We start from the raw sequence: 20,179 nt of genomic DNA, 5'->3' as shown, positions 1-20,179 counted from the left end.
GTCTGTTACTGAGGGGGACCTCCTTCCCCTGTATATGCTCATAGGCTATCAAGTCTCTTCTTGGTAGCCTGCTATCCTTCCTCTGAATGCCACCAGGCCTCCCCATCTAGGGGACGTGGTCAAATATGGGGCACCAGAGTTTGTGTGAAAGTCAGACCCCACTCTGCACTCAGCTGTGAAGAATGTCCTGTTCATTGGCTAGATCTGGGTAGGGGTTCGAAGTTTACTTCACATATTGTCCTTGGCTGGTGTCATAGTTTGAGCAGAACCCCTGGGCCCAAATCTGCCCATCATAATGTTCTTCTGGTATGTTTCTACGACCATCTGGATCCTTCTATTTCCCCATTTTCCCATGCTTCTCTCACCTAGAGTCTAAATAGGATGTCCTCACCTATGTCCCACTTTCCTGGTAAGTCAAGACTCTCATGGGACATGCCCCTTGGGCTAGTGTACAGATATAAGTGAGTATATACCACTTGAAGCTTTCTGCTTCTGGGTTAACTCACTCATTATGATCATTTCTAGTTCAGTCCATTTGTCCACATTTCAGGAATTTCTTGTTTTTAATAGCTGACTGGTATTCCATAGTGTAAATGTACCACAGTTTCTTTATCTGTTCTTCTACTGAGGGACACTTAGGCTGTTTCTATGTTCTGGCTATTATGAATAAGGCTGCTATGAACATGGTTGAGCAAATGTTCTGGGTACATTCCAAGGAGTGGATCTTGAGGAAGCCTTATTCCCAGTTTTCTGAGATAGCGCCAGAATGGTTGTACTAGTTTGCATTCCCATCAGCAATGAAGAAGTGTTCCTCTCTCTCCACATCCTTGCCAGCATGCGGTATCACTTGAACTTTTGATCTTAGCCATTCTGATGGGTGTAAGATGGAATCTCAGAGTTGTTTTGATTTGCATTTCCCTGATGACTGAGGAAGTTGGTCATTTCTTTAAGTGTTTCTCAGCCATTCGATATTCCTCTGTTGAGAATTCTCTGTTTAGTTCCAAGCCCCATTTCTCAATTGGGTTATTTGATTTGTTGGGGTTTAATTTCTTGAGTTCTTTATATATTTTGGGTATTAAACCTTTGTCAGATGTAGGGTTGGTAAAGATCTCTTCCCAGTCTGTAGGTTCTCACTTTGTTCTGTTGACAGTATCTCCTGCCTTACAGAAGCTTCTCAGCCTCATGAGGTCCCATTTATTAATTGTTGACCTTAAGGCCTGGGCTGTTGGTGTTCTGTTCTGGAAGTTGTCTCCTGTGCCAATATGTTCCAGGCTCTTCCCTACTTTTTCTTCTGATGGATTTAGTGTCTCTGGTTATATGTTGAGGTCTTTGATCCACTTGTACTAGAGTTTTGTGCATGGTGACAAATAGGGGTCCAATTGCATTTTTTTTTACACATAGACATCCAGTTAGACCAGCACCACTTGTTGAAGATGCTATCCTTTTTCCACTGAATAGATTTGGCTTCTTTGTTGAAAGTCAAGTGACCATATATGTTTGGATTCATATCTGGGTTTTCTATTTGATTCCACTGATCAGCCAGCCTATTGTGCCAGTACCATGCTGTTTTAATTACTGTTGCTTTATAGTACAGCTTGAAATCAGGTATGGAGATTCCTCTGGAGGATCTTTTATTGTACAAGATTGTTTTAGCTATTCTGGGTTTTTCGTTTTTCCATATGAAGTTCAGAATTGAACTTTCAATGACTTTAAAAATTGTGTAGGTATTTTGATAGGGATTGCATTGAATCTGTAAATTGCTTTTGGTAAGATGGCCATTTTTACTATGTTAATTCTCCTGATCCAGGAGCAAGAAAGATCACTCCATCTTCTCATGTCATCTTCAATCTCTTTCTTCAGAATTTTGAAATTTTGGGGGTCACTTATGTACACTATCATATCATCTGAAAATAGGGATAATTTTACTTCCTCCTTTCTCATTTGGATCCCCTTGCTCTCCTTTTGTTGTCTTTTTGCTCTGGCTAGGACTTCCAGTACTATATTGAAGAGATATGGAGAGAGTGGGCAGCCTTGCCTTGTTCCAGATTTTAGAGGAATTGTCTTGAGTATCTCACTATTTAATTTGATTTTGGCTATTGGGTTGCTGTATATAGCCTTTATTATGTTGAGGTATGTGTCTTGTATTCCTGATCTCCCCAAAACTTTATACATGAATGGGTGTTGGATTTTATCAAATGCTTTCTCTGCATCTATGGAGATGATCATGTGGTTTTTTATTTTCAGTTTGTTTATATGGTGGATTACATTGATGGATTTCCATATATTATACCATCTTTGCATGCCTGGAATGAAGCCTACCCGGTCATGGTGAATGATATCTTTGATGTGTTTTTGTATTCATTTTGCAAGTATTTTATTTAGTATTTTCGCTTCGATGTTCATAAGAGAAATTGGTCTGAAATTCTCTTTCTTTGTTGGGTCTTTGTGAGGTTTAGGTATCAATGTGACTATGGCCTCATAGAATGAATTTGGTAATTTTCCATCCATTTCTATCTTTTGGAGTAGCTTGAAGAGTATCGGTATTAGCTCGCCCTTGAAGGTCTGGTAGAATTCTGCACTGAAACCATCTGTCCCCTGGCATTTTTTGGCTGGGAGACCATCAATGATTGCTTTTTTTTTCTATAGGGGAAATGGGACTATTTAGTTTGTTTATCTGTTCTATGCTCAATTTTGGCAAGTGGAATTGATCCAGAAAATCATCCATTTTCCTTAGATTTTCAAATTTTGTGGCATGTATGCCTACGAAGTAGGATCTTATGATTCTTTGTATTTCTTCAGTGACTGTTGTTATGTTTCCCTTTTCATTTCTGATTTTGTTGATTTGGATACCATCTCTCTGTCTTTTAGTTAGTTTGGCTAACCATTTGTCTATCTTGTTGATTTTTTCAAAGAACCAGCTCTTGGTTTTGTTGATTCTTTGGACTGTTTTCTTTGTTTCTAATTTATTAATTTCAGTCCTGAGTTTATTTCCGGATGTCTACTCCTCTTGGGTGTTTCTGCTTCTTTTTTTCCAGGGATCCCAGCTGTATCATTAAGTTGCTTATGTGGAATGTTTCCAATTTCTTTTTAAAGGCACTTAGTGCTATGAATTTTTCTCTTAGCACTGCTTTCAATGTATCCCACAATTTGAGTATATTGTTCCCTCATTTTCCTTGAATTTCAGGAAGTCTTTAATTTCTTTCTCTATTTCTTCCCTGAACCAGGTGTCATTAAGTAGAGAGTTGTTTAGAGTCCACGTACGTGTAGGCCTTTTGTTATTTCTGTTGTTGTTGAAGTGCTGCCTAAGACCATGGTGATCTGATATGATACAAGGTATTATTTCAGTCCTCTTGTATCTGTTGAGGCTTGCTTTGTGACCCGGTATGTGATCAGTTTTGGAGAAGGTTCCATTGGGTTCAGAGAAGAAGGTTGTAGGCCACAGAACAATGAGGCTGGAGCTGGGCAGGGAGCTTCCTCTCTTCTTGCTTTCACTATGCTGGCTGGTTCTATATAGGCCTTTTTTTATTTTACAATAGCCCTTCTATTTTCACATTCTTTCTTCGCCTGTTCTACATATAAGAGAAAGAAATCACACTTGTTTCCCCAATCATTTAGCACTATGAACTGTATTTCTAACCATTTTGTTACAAAGACTGGACTTCCTTATGCCACTGTTAGGTAAGTTGGTGAGGTGGTAGATGAGTTAATTGGCTGAGTTGGCTCTTTCTATAGTTTATGCAGATGCATTGTATTCCATAAACACAGGGAGCTATTATTTGTCAGAAATTATAAGAAATAAATTTAAAAGATAGGTTCATTTACAATTTCATTTAATGCTTTCTTGATTTACTGTCATCTTTATGATTAATTTCATTTTTTTGTGGTTCCATAAATAATGGGACATTATTAAAGAAAACAAAATAGGTAAATTCACTTGAGAGACACCATTCAGGATTAATCTAAATTTTGGTTGAAGCCATTTAGAAACCTTAGATGGCCACACTTAAAGAGATGCATTATTCATATATACGTTATCATGTGCCTACATAATATAGAGTATGAAATAAAATATTTTAAAATAAATTAAAATATAAAAATAACACTATAATATATAATATGGTGCCTCACATTTGACCATGTCCCCTGGAGGGGGAGACCTGGTGGCACTCAGAGGAAGGTCAGCAAGTAGCCAAGAAGAGACTTGATACCCTATGAGAATATATAGGGGGACGTAATCCCCCTCAGGAACAGTCATAGGGGAGGGGAATAATGGGAAAATGGGGAGGGGGAGGAATGGGAGGATACAAGGGATGGGATAAACATTGAGATGTAACAAGAATAAATTAATAAAAAAAAATAAAAAAAAAAATAAAAAAAAATAAAATAAAATACCTTATATTTAAGTTAAGATTAAAATATTCTTTATGGACAGCTTATAAATACTCAGTGAATAAACTAATAGAGAAAGTATGAAAAATTAAAAACAGCATTTGTAAAATGAGTGGTCATAAAAATTCATGTACACTGGTATTTGCAAGTTCTTTAAGTTTGTGGTAAACTGTTCTGTCTGATATCAGCATATCTGGAACCTTTAGGTCCCCAGTACTTTGGAAAAACCCTATATGGGGCTCTTATCTATGTGCTCAGCCATGCCAACCCTGGTAGACCTGACCACATTTAGAAGCATACTTGCTTCAGGCATCCTTGAAGAAAGGAGGAAAAAGAAAAAAGGAAATCAATGGAACACTTCTGCCCCCTACCGATAAGCAGCAGGCTCTTTAGAGAAATTACCTTAGAAGGGCTGTGATGCAGTAACTTAGCTTTAACTGTCAAGCTGGAGCAGCTTAGAGTCATCAAAGAAGAAAGTCTCAACTGAGGAATCGCCTAGGTGAGACTGGCCTGTGGACATGGCACTGGAAAACTGCCTTGACGAGTAACTGATGCAAGAGGTCCTAGGCCACAGCGGGTTCATCCTTAAGCAGGTGGTCTTGGGCTTTATAAGAAAGCTAGGTAACTGGGTTAATGAGATGGCTAAAGTTCAGTTCCAAGCATCCACAGTAGCCTTATAATTGCAGCTCAAAGCCTTTAGCTGAACTGATGCCTCTAGTCTCTATGTAACCCAGACTCACATTTAGACACGTACTTTACAAAAATAAAAGTTAGTGTCTTAAAGAAATTAAAATAATAAAATCTCATTCCAATGCCAGAAGGTATTTCTATGCTATCTTTTTGCATTTTTAGACCCGTCAACCCTGGCTAATCCTATCATATGACTTAGGGAACAGAACGAAGGGCATAGAGCCTTAATATTTGGAGGAACATATGATTAAAAAAACAGGACTCATTATAGTGGCTGCTAAAACCCATTCGCACTTCTTCCCTGCACTGTTCTTAGAGACCTGTTTTTATAGATGCCTCCAGGGAACAGGATATGGTTATTACAAGTCTCTGACATGCGTAGAAAACTTGAACATGTGCTAATTTTACTGCCTGGGATTGCTAACCAGAGAAAATATTTCTCAGACTGAGAAGGGGAAGATGACATGGAAGTTTTCAGAAGAGCCAGCTAGGCAAGTCTCCTATGGTAAGATACAATTCAATTCTCTTGGGCTAAACATCTAGGCCCCAAGAGATAACTAAAAAGAGGTATAAGTAAATGGTCCAGATTTGTTGTTTAGGCTCTGGGAATCTCCTTGCTTTTGCCCTTTCTCCTAACCTGTTAAATGTTTTCAGAGTTCAAAGAGAAACAAGTAAGTACACTGCTATGCTCAAAGGAAGGTTGTAACATATGGCAGGAGAAATTGAAGTCATGAATTCTGCAGTTCTGACCCATAGGATCCAAGACTTAACTCTTGTAATGTTGATCTACAACTGTGGTGTAATTCTTTTTTATTCTGAGTAATTTAGTCACAAGACAAGATTTCCCCCTTTATATATTGTACTTATACAATGGACTTTTTTCTAATAGGATCTGAATATAGGCACAATAAATTCCTAGTGGTTAAAATAAAGCTCAATTGTTTAAAAAATTAATAAAGACACTGCTTATTTGTGCAAGAATTAATGCACGAATATATCCAAAGATATACTGAGTATTATAATATCAGGTACCAGCGCTGTTGCCTATTAAAGAACTGAAACTTGGAGATGTTAACTCTGAATGTGACTAAGTTCTTACACTGATTGCAATAGCTGTCTAATTTAAACCAATGCTTTCACCACTGGATACTATAATATTAAGTAATGATTTTTAGACTATAGATTGTTATAGCCAGCATAAGATAATGCATCTTAGTTGTGCGGGTATGGTATAAACAAATTTAATCTGAAGTCCAGAAAGTTAAATTTGTTTAATTAAACAATTATTTTTATTTTTAATGTTGCTAATTTTAAGAGTGCCCTAATGTCACATGTTGCTTCATTTTAATTATTCATGCAGCAATATCATCATATTTTGTTCTGAGTATTGGTATCATTATGTGTAGTTCCATCTATATTATTATACTTAGCATCTCCACACTCCTCCCCGATCCTCTGCTCCCCCCACATCTGGTCCGGCCCTTTTCTTGCCAAAAGTTTCCCCATACATTCATGACATAGATATTCCACAAACTTTTCCAGCACCATTTCTGCTATTTTATATCACTTCCACCTCTCTCATAACACTAACTCCACTTTGATGAATTATATGTACATATGCGTGTACACATCCATATGTAAATTTAAACTGACATTCCACATATTACAACAGAAAACATGCGATATTTTTCTTTCTGAGTCTCTCTTATTTTGGTTAATGTAGTAATAGAATTCACTTGCATTCATTTCCCTGACAGCCATAATTTCAATTTTCTGACTGAGCTGCAGTGGAATCTCAAAGCAGTTTTCCTTTGTATAGTCTTGATGGCTAAGATTGTTAAATATTTATTCAAACATTGCCCTTTTTCTCCTGTTCATCGCTGCCTATTTTCTTTTTTCATATTTAGTTGTTGAGCCCTTCATATATTTATAGTATTAATTTCCCTGTTAGATGGAAAACTGGCAAAGGTTGTTCTCTATTCAGTAGACTAAGATAACTATTTTGTAAGTCCACATGTCATTTGGGGGATAAAATATTTTGCCACCTTTTGTTGGAGAAAGGGACTGGGAGAACATTGGCGCTGTTTCTATCAATTACTAATTTTATATTGATGTCTATGCTGTTTTATCTACACATACATGTACACACACACACACACACACACACACACACACACACACACACACACATCCTCCTTGGTACCTTAGTCTGGTAATGTATTGGCTGTTCCTTCTATGCCTTCATTTAAAACATGTAATCAGCAATCGACCTTTCTTCTTTTTATTAAAGAACTGTGCATTTTTTACTGATTTATCTGACCTATACCTATCATCATTTGCTTCTGCGCTGTACTTGATAATTTGAAGGTATTGTTTAATTATCGATAATGATTTAAGGAGACTTTAGTATAATATGTTTTTAGCTACATAGTAGGCTTGTTCATTTCAGATCTCAGTAAACTCTAGGGTTGCAAATAGTTCAGACATTTAAAATCTCCTAAAATTTGGGGCTGAGGTGAAGTAGGCAGACAGAGCACACTTACTTCACTTTGTGACCCTGATGGCTAATACAAGGCTTATAATCATCTCCTTGATCACTCGGCACAGAAGAGCGCATATTATGCTAGAATGCCTGCAATGTACCTTATCAAACTTTATTTCATGCACAACACATCTTAAGCTCATATATATTTTCTTCAGAGATATGATGAGGGAGAAACTTGATGGTGTACATATTCTGTGTCTAGTTTTATGTTGACATACCGTAGCCCGTGATGATGAGGTTCAGATATCTTACTTTTTTTTCTGGCAGAGTTTTTGATTCAGTGAGTTCCATGGAAAGAGGCACAGTCCTTACTGGGCCTTCATTTTCTGTCCATGTGAATAATAGTGTGAATTTTTACAGGTCAACATAGAGACCATTCTAGTAGACCATTATAAGGATTTAATAAGCATATATATATTTATATATATGTAATGTGCTAAAATACATGTTAAATAATTACTAAATGATAACTATTTCTTTCAAGATGCAATAATTAGTTGCTGATCAAAGGTGTGCATGCTTAGGCTAGTTAATTCTCTTAATGTTTTTCATACAGATGCAAATAATGGGGAAGAATATGAACAGATATCATCCAGCTTTTGCTATACTCCTCCTCAATCTATAACCTTGTAGTGCTTGTGAAGAACCTGGAATTGTGTAGACAATGATGGTGGTCTCTTCCTTTCATAATCACACTGGTCCACAGGATGTGTGGTATATTCTGATTGGAATCCCAGGACTGGAAGATCTGCATCCCTGGATAGCCATCCCCATCTGTTCTATGTACATTGTGGCTGTCATAGGCAATGTTCTCCTCATCTTCCTGATAGTGACTGAACGTAGTCTCCATGAGCCCATGTATTTTTTCCTCTCCATGCTGGCCTTAGCAGATCTTCTGCTCTCCACAGCTACAGCTCCCAAGATGCTGGCCATCTTCTGGTTCCATTCCAGGAGTATATCCTTTGGTAGCTGTGTGTCCCAAATGTTTTTCATACACTTCATTTTTGTGGCAGAGTCTGCTATTCTTCTAGCCATGGCATTTGACCGCTATGTGGCCATCTGCTACCCACTGAGATACACCACCATCCTCACTTCCTCAGTCATTGGCAAGATTGGCACGGCGGCTGTGGTCCGAAGCTTTTGTATCTGTGCTCCATTCATCTTCCTGGTATATCGGCTTTTGTACTGTGGGAGGAACATAATCCCCCATTCATACTGTGAGCACATGGGCATCGCCAGATTGGCATGTGACAATATTACTGTCAACATCATCTATGGCCTGACCATGGCCCTCCTGTCTACAGGGCTGGATATAATACTCATCATTGTTTCCTACACCATGATCCTTCGCACTGTTTTTCAGATCCCTTCCTGGGCAGCCAGGTATAAGGCCCTTAACACATGCGGCTCCCACATCTGTGTCATTCTTATGTTCTACACACCTGCGTTCTTTTCATTTTTTGCCCATCGCTTTGGAGGCAAAACTATCCCTCGCCACATCCACATCCTAGTGGCCAACCTCTATGTGGTGGTACCCCCGATGCTTAACCCCATCATTTATGGGGTGAAGACCAAGCAAATCCAAGATCGTGCGGTTTTCCTCTTCTCCTCAGCGAGTACATGTTGTTAAAGTGACAACCGATGTTAAAGGTTGCATGCTCCCAAATAAAGCTCTCTCTTAAAATCTCAGCTCTGTGAGAAAGATGAATAAATGAAATTTATCTAGAGCGCTTCACTTCCAAACTGATAACATTCACATAATACATTATCTAATAACCCAGAGATTGTGAGAAAAATCTTTGTGACTTCTTATTAATCTGTTTTTCAAATTATTTTATAGTTATATATAGACAACTGCAAAGAATACAATTTCTTATGTAGAGAAAAGAAATGGAAATGGAAAGCTATTGTGTATCTTAAAACTATTTTTCTTAATCCTCTGAGAATTATTACATTGTATTTTGGCCATATTACAAAGTATCTCACTTTCTGCTGACATGTAAAGCGTTTCTGTGCCCATCAGCAGGTGCATGGGGCAATAGCAAGAAGCATTTGTGTTACTGTTAATTTTGCCAACCCTTAATTCTTGTGTTAAGTTAGTAACTCTAACATCCTTCATTTTTAGATTCTCTGATATTTCATGAGGTCTATTCTTTTTTTCTTTTGATACAGGGTCTCAGGGAGATCTGTCTCTCTTTGCCCCAAGAGATATTATATACATTTAATAATTTTCCAATAATGAGATAAATATGTTTACAAGATAAAGTTAGCTCTCAGTATCACTTGAATTTTCTAAAGGATGATTTTGCACCTATGTGTTGGAGATTTTAGTTCTAAGACATTAGGGGGTATCCTGGTGTCAACAGAGGCTACACAAGTGTAAATGACTGGAAAATCCTATGCCTAATAGTTAAAAAAGAAACTCAGCAGAAGTTTCATTGGAATACTCATGGAGAAACACTGAAAAACTGTAATCAGACAAAATACATGTGTGTGAACTTGTTTTCTAGTTATACAATAATTGAACTTGCTAAAATATTTTCTTCTTTTTTTCTGTTAAAACCTAAAGAAGTTTATTAAACAATAACTCCTAGTTAAAAAGAAAAAGACAAAGCAATAACATTTAGAAGTTAGAAGTGTGCTTTTTAACATTTGTACTCAGTTTAGAGTTTGTAACTATCCTATTTATATAATATAGCTATTTATCTAAGTATGCACAAACATTTTCATACATTTACACCGACTCACACATAACAAGTGCTTTAAGAAGCTGAGAAAGACCTTGTATGTACTATTTGTCTTGTGAGAGGAAAGAAGAGAAATAACTTTAACCATAAAGAATGTACTGTGGGCCACACTGCTGAAGAAACCCAACTTTTCTTCCCTCAGTGGCCATAACCTGCCAAGACCTCCTCAAGGCGGATGAGGTCACAAGAACCGCTGCTGCTATCGATGTTGGAGAGTTGTTTGGCTAGATCCTCTGTGCAACTTGTGCAGGCGACCACAGCTACTACGAGTTCACAAATGCAAGGTCTTTTTCATGTCCAGAAGATACCATTTCCCAAGAATTCTAGCCAATATCTGGCTTTTAAAGTCTTCCTGTTCTCGCTTATCTTCTTTCTGAAATTCAAGGAAAGGCCTTTTTCTTTTGGACAAGATCTTGCTATATAGTCGTGGACTGCCTGAAACTCTCCATGTAGACTAGGCTGATCTCAAATTCATAAAGATCCACCTGCCTCTGCTGTGCTGGGATTAAAGGTGTGTGCTATCACATCTTGCCCAAAGGTGAATTTTTAACATTATGATATTGAGAATAATATTGTTTAGGGGGTTGTCTCATATGATATTTATTTTGGTTGGGACATTTTTCCTATTTATCCAATCTGTTAAGAGATGCCATCATGAAAGGTGTTTCATTTCATAAAATTAACTTTCACATGTATTAATGAGAGTGTATGAGTGTATTTATGATTTTGATGATAAAGTACATTAGTTCATGTATGAACATTGATTCATCTTTATATCGCATGTATAAGTCCCTCTTTGCCATAGAATGCTATTGTCTTAATGTGTCCCTTCATGGTGGTTGTTAGTGTCTTGCTGAGCATGGCTATATATATATGCACAAGGATATTGTTCTGTAAATATATTTTCTTGCTTTGTCTTTGTTTCCTTGGTCTTGAAAAATGAATATGTTACATATCTTTTCTACTTTGACTTATTTCTTAAGCTTCTTTTAAAATTTTATTTAAACAATTTATTCAGAATACATCCCAATTGTTATCCCCTCACTTGTATCTTCCCATTGCCTCCTCCCTCCCTCTTTTATCCTATTCCCCTCCCCTCGGCCTGTGACAGAGGGGACCTCCTCCCCTACCTTATCATCACAACCTATCAGGTCTCATCCAGTCAGTCTGCTTCTGCTTCCTCTGAGTGCCATGAGGCCTCCCCACCAAGGAGAAGTGGTCACATATGGGGCACCAGAGTTTATGTCAGAGTCAGTCTCCTCTGCTTTCCAGAACTGTGGAGAATGCGGTGTCCATTAGCTAGATCTGAATAGTGGTCTAGGTTTACTGCATGCACTGTCCTTTGTTGGTACAATAGTTTTAGCAGACTCCTCTGGGTCCAGATCCATCAGACTTAATGGTCATCTTGTAGGCTTCCTAGATGCTCTGGATCCGACTATTTCCCCATTGTCCCATACTTCTCTCACATGGAGTCCCAATAGGAAGTCCAAGCATCTGTCCCAATCCCCCACTGAATGAAGACTCTCAGAGGACATCTCTATTGGGCTAGTGTCCAATTATAAGTGAGTATATACTATGTGTATCTTTCGGGGTCTTAATTCACTCAGGATGATAAATTCTAGCTCCATCCATTTGCCTGCAAATTTCAAGATTTCCTCATTTTAATAGCTGAGTAGTATTCCATAGTGTAAATGTACCTATCAAAATACCGACAAATTTTTTAAGGACCTTGAATGATCAATTCTCCTCTTCATATATATTTATATATATACGTATATATATGTATATGTATATGTATATATATGATCTCAAGCTGTACTATAGAGCAACCATAGTAAAAACAGCATGGTACTGGCATAGCAATAGGCTGCTTGATCAATGGAATCTAATCAAAGAACCAGAAATAAAACCACACATCTATGGAGACTTGATTTTTTACAAAGATCCCAATCTATACAATGGAAAAGGCATAACATCTTCAACAAATGGTGCTGGTCTAACTGGATGTCTACATATAGACAAATGCAAGTAGATCCATATTTATCACCATGCACAAAACTCAAGTCCGAGTAGATTAAAGACCTCAACATAAAACCAGAGATACTAAATCTGTTAGAAGAAAAATTGGGGAAGATCCTTGAACTAATTGACACAAGAGACAACTTCCTGAACAGAACACCAACAGCCTAGACTCTAAGGTCAGCAAGATTTTGTTAAGTTTCTGCACAATTTTTAATGGGGAAAATAGCAATTTTTCACAAATGTGCTGTCACAAAAATCTCTGTAATTAAACAAAGCATAAGGAAAAGATATAAGGAAGAGCCTTTTCATTGTGAGCCTGTGAATCATCAAATCTTGCATAAACACCAAATGTAATAGAATATATAATGCAATTATTCTACTTACTTCACATGTTTTTATTGATGAATGAAAATAAAAACATTTAGGTTTCAGTTAAAAAAAAGTTTGAAAAGAATTGGTATTTAAGTGTTTGGTACTACTTAACATTGAAGTTAAGACATCTAGTTCTGAATTTATTTATTTATTTTATTTATTCTTGTATTTTTGTTGATTTTTTTATTGAGAAAAGATCTCATTCTGTGATCCATGTTTTCCATAAAGTCATGGTCATCTTCATCTTTCAACTGTTGAGAACACAGATGTGAACTATCATAAGCAGCTCTAATCTGTCCGTCTGTCTGTCTATCTATGTAATTATCCATCCACCCATCATTTGTTGATTTAATGGGAGACTTTATATCTTTATGTTACTGAATCAGTTTCCCTTTTTCTTGTCTGTTCTGGTTTTACAGTTCATTACTAGGTTTTAGTAGGTTAAAAATGGTATCTATTTCTTTCAGGTTATTTAATGGTTGATGTATAATTTTATTATTATTATCCTTTGTTTTTGGTGGTGTCAATTGTAATGTCACATTTTTCAAAAGTTTAGTGAATAAGGTAGCTCACAAACATAATATGGATCAACACTTTTCATGAATGTCATATAATTTGGCAACAATAATAATGATAAACATACATTTGATTTCAGGTAAATTTGCTGATGAAGACAGAATCAGGTGACAGGAAGCAGGGGAGATAAGTTTCACCTGATAATATAAAAATGTTTTTAGATATATATAGATCCTTAAAGTTGATAATGATGAGATATGATAGATACTGATTGACACTCAGACTTTTAGATGCACTAATAAGGGAAGATGTTTTCTTCAATGCTGCCAAATACAATTAGCCAAAACACTGTGAATGTAACATTTATATAATCATGATTGTTTTGTGGTTTTTCTTGCTGTAGGTAGTTCATTGTATATATGTGTAATAATATAAATGTATATGTGAAAAATAAAAATAAAAAACAAAAAAGTTATATAATAGCAGCTACTCATAGTAAAGTAAATTATAAAAATGTCTAATTCTAAATAACAATAACAAATACCTAAAACAAATGCAGCATTTGTTTATTCTATTGCAATGGCAATTCTTTTTAAAATGTAGCAGGCTACCACGAAGATACTTTATAGCCTATGAGCATATACAGGGGGAGGAAGTCCCCATCAGTCACAGTCATAGGGGAGGGGAGTAAGGAGAAAATGGGAGTAAGGGAGGAATCAGAGGATAGAAGGGAGGGGGACAACCATTGAGATGTAATATTAATAAATTAATAAAATTTTAAAAAAGAAAAAATGTATATAAAGTATAACACACATAAAACAGTAAATTTATTTCTTTGGTGTGTGCGAATATGTGCACACACACACACACACACACACACACACACACACACACATCTATGGAGGTTAGGAGGCAACTTGTGAGCAGTCATTATCATTTTCCACCATGGGCCCCAGGGACAGAAGTCAAGTCATCAGGTTTGGTAAAAATCATCTGTGTTACCTGAGCCATCTCCTAAGCTCTCAATTAACACATTTTTGAAGTTTAAATTCAAACAGTGGTTATCAGATAGCTTGTTAGAAACATGGTATATAATTAATCTAAACTAATGACTGAGATTGGAATTTATGAGAATGCCTTTGTTATGCTATCAAGACCATATGGTAGCAAAGTTGAGTCATATTCGTCATAGAGCAAGACACTTTAGGATAAGTGCATATTTACTCCATATTTAATTGAATATATCAACACAGTTTTTTAAAAAAAGAGACAAATATTTTTAAATAGAAGGAAGTGCCTACCCTTTTTATTTTATTTTTTAAAATTTATTAATTTATTCATATTACATATAAATGGTTATCCCCTCCCTAGTATCCTCCCACTCCTCCCTCCCTCCCATTTTCCCCTTACTCCCCTCCTCTATGACTGTGACTGAGGGGGACCTCCTTCCCCCTGTATATGCTCATAGGGTATCAAGTCTCTACTTGGTAGGAAGTGCCTACATTTATAGAACATTAGATTTTGTTAAGGAAAGATGTCCATTCAGATTACAACTCAACTGTTATCCCATCACTTGTATCCACCCTTTCCTCCCCCCTCCTTCCCACACCCATCTTATTCCCCTCCCATAGGTTGGTGACTGAGGGGGGATCTCCTCCCCGACTTTATGGTCACAGGCTATCAAGTCTCATCTTGGTTGCCTGTCTATTGTTTCTTTCAGTTCCCCCTGGGCTCCCCACCAAGGGGAGGTGGTCAAATATGGAAAAGACGTGCATCTTATAAAACCACCATCTTCTGTGTCAGTACCAACTCCTATGTATTTAGCACATTTATAAATAGAGGTGAATATTTTTAAAAAGGTACTGGTTTTCATAATCTTTCCTAGTGACCTAGGCATCCCTCAGTCCATGTGTGTAACGCACCCCTCCTCCTCCTTGTCGTCCTTGCCCTCTGCCTTCTCCTCACTACGTTCATGTCCCGGCATGAGGCAGAGGCTTGCAGGAATGAGATATCTTTCAAAAACATACTCCAGGTTATTATGAAACATCACAACACGATTTTGGAACAAATCTCTGCTTGGAGGTACTGGCCTTGAGAAGTCATCTGTGTATTAGAATTAATGAAAACTGTATCTTTTTTCATGGCTGAATGATTCTCCTTTTGTCTTTGAAAGTAGAAATACCCAATTCAACTCTTGAGTGTAACTGGCAGGTCTCTGGCTAAGCCATATGATTCCTCTTTTTTCATTTAGTCAAGTAAAAAATTGTATTAATAATATGAAACACTGATTCACTATTTATTGTTTAAACATTTTTTTGATATCACCCACTCATATGTGTTCTCCCTTGATGCATTTAATAAGTTATGCCTTGTAAAAGTAATTATAAGTCTATTTTTACTGTGTATTTAAAGATCACTTGGGTAGTGTTAGTTTTCTCTGGGACAAGGTGGGCAATATTGGTGTCTTCTGACAATTGCCCTTCTTTCTTATTTATTATATAGTGTTCTATATTTCACTAAATGCTTATAGAAGCAATCACACTTTACAACTCACTGTCAGAAGTGTTCAGTATCATAATCTCTAAAACACATTTCTCCCTTGTTCTAAGGGCTCTTAAACAACTGGCATCAGGTAACTTTCTTCCTATTCATTCTGTAGTACGATGGTTTCTTGAGGCTCACACAATTAGGAATGTTCAAACCTGTCTTGAGTGCCATTCAGTAACTCTGTTTTCATTCTGTGTATTAGTAACAGTGTAGAAAAGTCTGCACACCCTTCATCCTCAGTTTCAAAAGATATTTTCTTGCTTCCCATTAAAATATTTCATTTTATTTATTGTGGATCCTTTTGCAACTCCTTGTGTGATGGGCCAGCACCCTCATGCCCAGCTCTTGGTAGTGATCCCCTTACTCACTGTGGCAGCACCAGGTCCAGAGATGGCTGATTTCAGGCCACCAAAAGTGTCACCAACTCAAAGTGGGAAGAAGACACAGAATTGTTAAGTCCTTCCTTGCCTTCAAAATTGCAGTACTGGTGTGTTATGTCTTAGTTATTGCTGTTAAGAGACATCATGACCAAGGCAACCCTGGTAAAGAGAAATATTTAATTTGGGCTGTGCTTACAGTTTCAGATGGAAAGTCCATGAGCAACATGAAGGGAATCATGCTGCGGCATGGCAACATGCATGACACTGGAGCAATAACTGAGAATGACATCCTAACCCCAGCACCAAGAGAGACACTGGGCTTGGCACAGGCTGGTGAAGCCTCAAAGCTCACTCCCAGTGACACTTCCTAATAGTTCTGATGCTTCTCAAACAGTGTCGCTCCTTATGATTAAGCATTCAAATACACGAACCCATGGAGGCTGTTCTTATTTAAAAAAAACCACCAGCTTAAATACAGAAGGGCCTCGGGTCACCCAGGTTCAAATGGAAGACTTTCAGGTGCTGAAAGTTGACTGAAATTCTCAAGTACACTCACCTCCTAAGCTCAGCCCCATTTATTGGTCTGAAAACAAATTCCTATTGATTGTACCAGAGTCACATTTAAAATGTCTTGTTTCTTTCTTAGTGTAGTTGACTCATTTGTCCTCAAATGAGTGTGGACACCCTAGGGTGTGGACAGACTTTACCTCCACACACAACAGTTTCAGCAAGGACAAGCAGAAGTTCTGTTAGCTCTGGGACACACAATGCCCTTTGTAATTTAGTCAGTAGAAGGACTTCCATAAAGGACATTGTGCCCCATCTCTCTGAAAACTGTTCAACATGTTAAACCATGACTCAGTGCATTTAAAAAATCAAAAAAGTATGACATACTCAAGGTGCTTTTATTTTCACTTTCAAGTTGTTATTTTGAAAATAAGTGCTTGCATTCGATTTTGTCATCAAGAGACCTTGTCTTATCATTAGTTTTCAAAATAAGGGTAATTTTAGTTCTGTGATCCAAAGGGATGGAGAAGTTGGAGAAAGAACAATAATCTGACAAACAGCACCTGTTAATTATTAAGGTAAGTAGCTCATCAAACACTTTCTCTTTGTTTCTGTTATTCACTGCTGGAAATAAACCTAGTACTTCACAAATAATAGGTAGCTCTGCACCATCAGGCCACATGGAGCTCTGCTTCTTTCTTCAAGTTAGTTATAGAATGACCTTCAGATGCACTAGGGACTAGAAAAAAAAAAACTCAGTTCCACAGAGACAGAATCGTATAAAACTCTCATGCTTCTCTGACTGAACTATCAGATCAGACACTGTGGCTGTGTGTGTCTCATCACATGGCTCCAGGTAAGTCTAGGCACTTGAGGTTCTGTACCTTGGTGGGAGAAATAGAAGTGAAAACAGAAGCTAATAGCCTACCGACTTCCTTGTCTTCAGTGTTCACCTCTGTGTTAGCAATAACTAGAACTTTATTTCTATTCATTTCTAAGTTGCAGTCCATTGTACAGACATGCCCAAGTTGGCCTTTGAGTTTAACATGATAAGCTTCTCCACAATTCCTCTGTTTTGCATTCAGAGAATTTAGAATATTTCACAAATAATATAAGTTTAATAGTCAGGCCCATTATATTTTTATCTCATGTCATGTAAATGTGTTTGCTCTTCCTTGAAGTTGATAAACTATTCATTGTTAAACATTCTCACAGGGTTGGTAAGATGTGAAAAATAAATTATTGGGTTTAGAAAGGCACTGAAAAATTTAAAAGCGTGCTTGAGTGCAGCTCCAGTGAGCCTTTAATAAAGAGTCTACCTGAGATGCCAGCAGTTGAGCTATAGACCTGAGTGTTCCAGGAAAAAGAGCCTTCATTTGAGAAGACTGAGAATTTTCCCACTCTGGTGTACTGTCTGGGTCTACTACAGGGAGATGTGAGATCATATAATATCTTCATTCTATGAACTGCACTGGGAAGTCCATAGTGATGCATAGACAACAGATAAATAAGAAAAAAATATTCCAGTGTTCTTGGAGCAGAAAAAATGTACAAAGAAAATTTGACTTCACTTATTCAAAACAATTATTATAATGATAAATTTAGAGCCAACAGATCATTTTAAAAATCCTTTGTGGGAGACAAAATTGGAGAGGAGTAGTTAAGATAATAAAGAGCTGATGATATACTACTAACATATAGATTACATTTTCCTATTGAATTAATTTCTCTTATAATTAGTCTTAGTGTGGAGCAGAAGTTGAAGCACAAATTCTGCTAACATAATTCTATTGAGCCCATCATGCGCAAGTTCAATGGCTCTGTCTTCATGCCTTCTGTATTAACATTAGTTGGGATCCCTGGCCTGGAGTCAGTGCAGTGCTGGATTGGGATCCCATTCTGTGTCATGTACATCATCGCTGTGATTGGAAACTCTCTCATTTTAGTTATCGTCAAAAGCGAAAAGAGCCTCCATATACCCATGTACATTTTCTTGGCCATCTTGGCAATCACAGACATTGCCCTTAGCACATGTATCCTTCCCAAAATGTTGGGCATCTTCTGGTTTCATATGCCACAGATTTCCTTTGATGCTTGCTTGCTACAAATGGAACTCATCCACTCATTCCAGGCAACAGAATCAGGCATCCTCCTAGCCATGGCTCTGGATCGCTATGTGGCCATCTGCAACCCCCTGAGACATGCCACCATCTTCTCTCCACAACTCATGACTTGCCTTGCAGCTGGTGTTTTACTCAGGGCTTTCATTCTTGTATCTCCATCCATACTGCTCATCAAATGCCGCCTTAAGTACTACCGAACTACCATTATCTCCCACTCTTACTGTGAACACATGGCCATTGTGAAATTGGCAGCTGAAGACATCAGAATCAACAAAATATGTGGTCTCCTTGTAGCCTTTGCTATCCTAGGGTTTGATATAGTCTTCATTACCTTCTCATATGTGAGAATCTTCATCACTGTCTTCCAGCTGCCCCAGAAGGAGGCTCGATTTAAAGCCTTCAATACCTGCATTGCTCACATCTGTGTCTTCCTACAGTTCTACCTCCTAGGCTTCTTCTCTTTCTTCACACACAGGTTTGGGGCTCACATACCTCCCTATGTACATATCCTCCTGTCAGATCTTTACCTGTTAGTCCCACCTTTTCTTAACCCCATTGTCTATGGTATTAAAACTAAACAAATCCGTGACCAAGTCCTGAAAATGTTTTTCTCCAAGAAACGTCTGTGACTGTTAGTGACTCCCTCAGCTAAAATGTTATGTTGTTTCTAATTCCCAACTCAAATGACTTAAAGTTTATTAACTTCCTCAAATATAAATATGTGCTAAAGCATATGAATTCCAAATATTCATAATTTATAGAAGTATGTGTTAAGTTCAATACAATGTTTTTGAGTCACACAGAGTAAGATAATTCACAGACATTGTGACTTATAATTAATATTTGTTTTGTCAATTTAAATTTACTAGAATAAGTAAATTCTTACTATAATAAGTAAAGAGAAGGTTGACTTTCTAAGAGCAAACTGCAGACAAAGGCCCTTGCTTCAGGTAAACCCCAAAGATGATTTTTGTGCATCAATACCCTTGAATATCCAATCCAGCAAGCAATTTGGGCTTTGTTTCATTTTCTAATGGTGTTATCTTTATCTATCATGGATTGATAGATTTAGAATCACTTATCTTTTTATGGATTTATATAAATGCTTATCAATTCAAAGATAACACCTAACCAATGATTAATACAAATTTCTTCACTGATATTCAAAAAGTAAAATTGATATGATACTATTTATATAGAAATAATGAGACGAAAGATATTGAATTAGCATGTCCTTTCTGACTGTTTTAGGAAACAGAAATAAAGTAGATTTATGTAGATGATGTGCTCATGGAGCCACAGAAATTACTGAATTTTAATGGCATTTTAGTTTTGTGTTTT

The 20,179-nt window shown here is 37.1% G+C and overlaps 2 protein-coding genes across 2 annotated transcripts; both read left to right on the top strand.

Annotated features, from left to right (window-relative positions):
• Window positions 1-8,288: 8,288 nt before the first annotated feature.
• LOC127192222 (olfactory receptor 52Z1P-like) lies at window positions 8,289-9,254 on the top strand. The gene has a single exon (XM_051149544.1). The coding sequence runs from the start codon at window positions 8,289-8,291 to the stop codon at window positions 9,252-9,254; it is 966 nt and encodes a 321-aa protein (XP_051005501.1).
• Window positions 9,255-18,516: 9,262 nt separating this feature from the next.
• On the top strand, window positions 18,517-19,467 carry LOC127192221 (olfactory receptor 52A5-like). The gene has a single exon (XM_051149543.1). It carries the CDS (start codon window positions 18,517-18,519, stop codon window positions 19,465-19,467), a length of 951 nt encoding a protein of 316 aa, XP_051005500.1.
• The last annotated feature ends 712 nt before the right edge of the window (window positions 19,468-20,179 follow it).

Source organism: Acomys russatus, chromosome 7 (genome assembly GCF_903995435.1).
Source record: "Acomys russatus chromosome 7, mAcoRus1.1, whole genome shotgun sequence".
Taxonomy (NCBI): domain Eukaryota; kingdom Metazoa; phylum Chordata; class Mammalia; order Rodentia; family Muridae; genus Acomys; species Acomys russatus.
The sequence above is the reverse complement of the archived record's forward strand: the minus strand, read 5'-3'. Positions and strand labels throughout refer to the sequence as shown.

Excerpts from the sequence above, each read along its gene's own strand:
- LOC127192222 (XM_051149544.1), top strand. The coding sequence starts at position 8,289 with ATGATGGTGGTCTCTTCCTTTCATAATCACACTGGTCCACAGGATGTG.
- LOC127192221 (XM_051149543.1), top strand. The coding sequence starts at position 18,517 with ATGCGCAAGTTCAATGGCTCTGTCTTCATGCCTTCTGTATTAACATTA.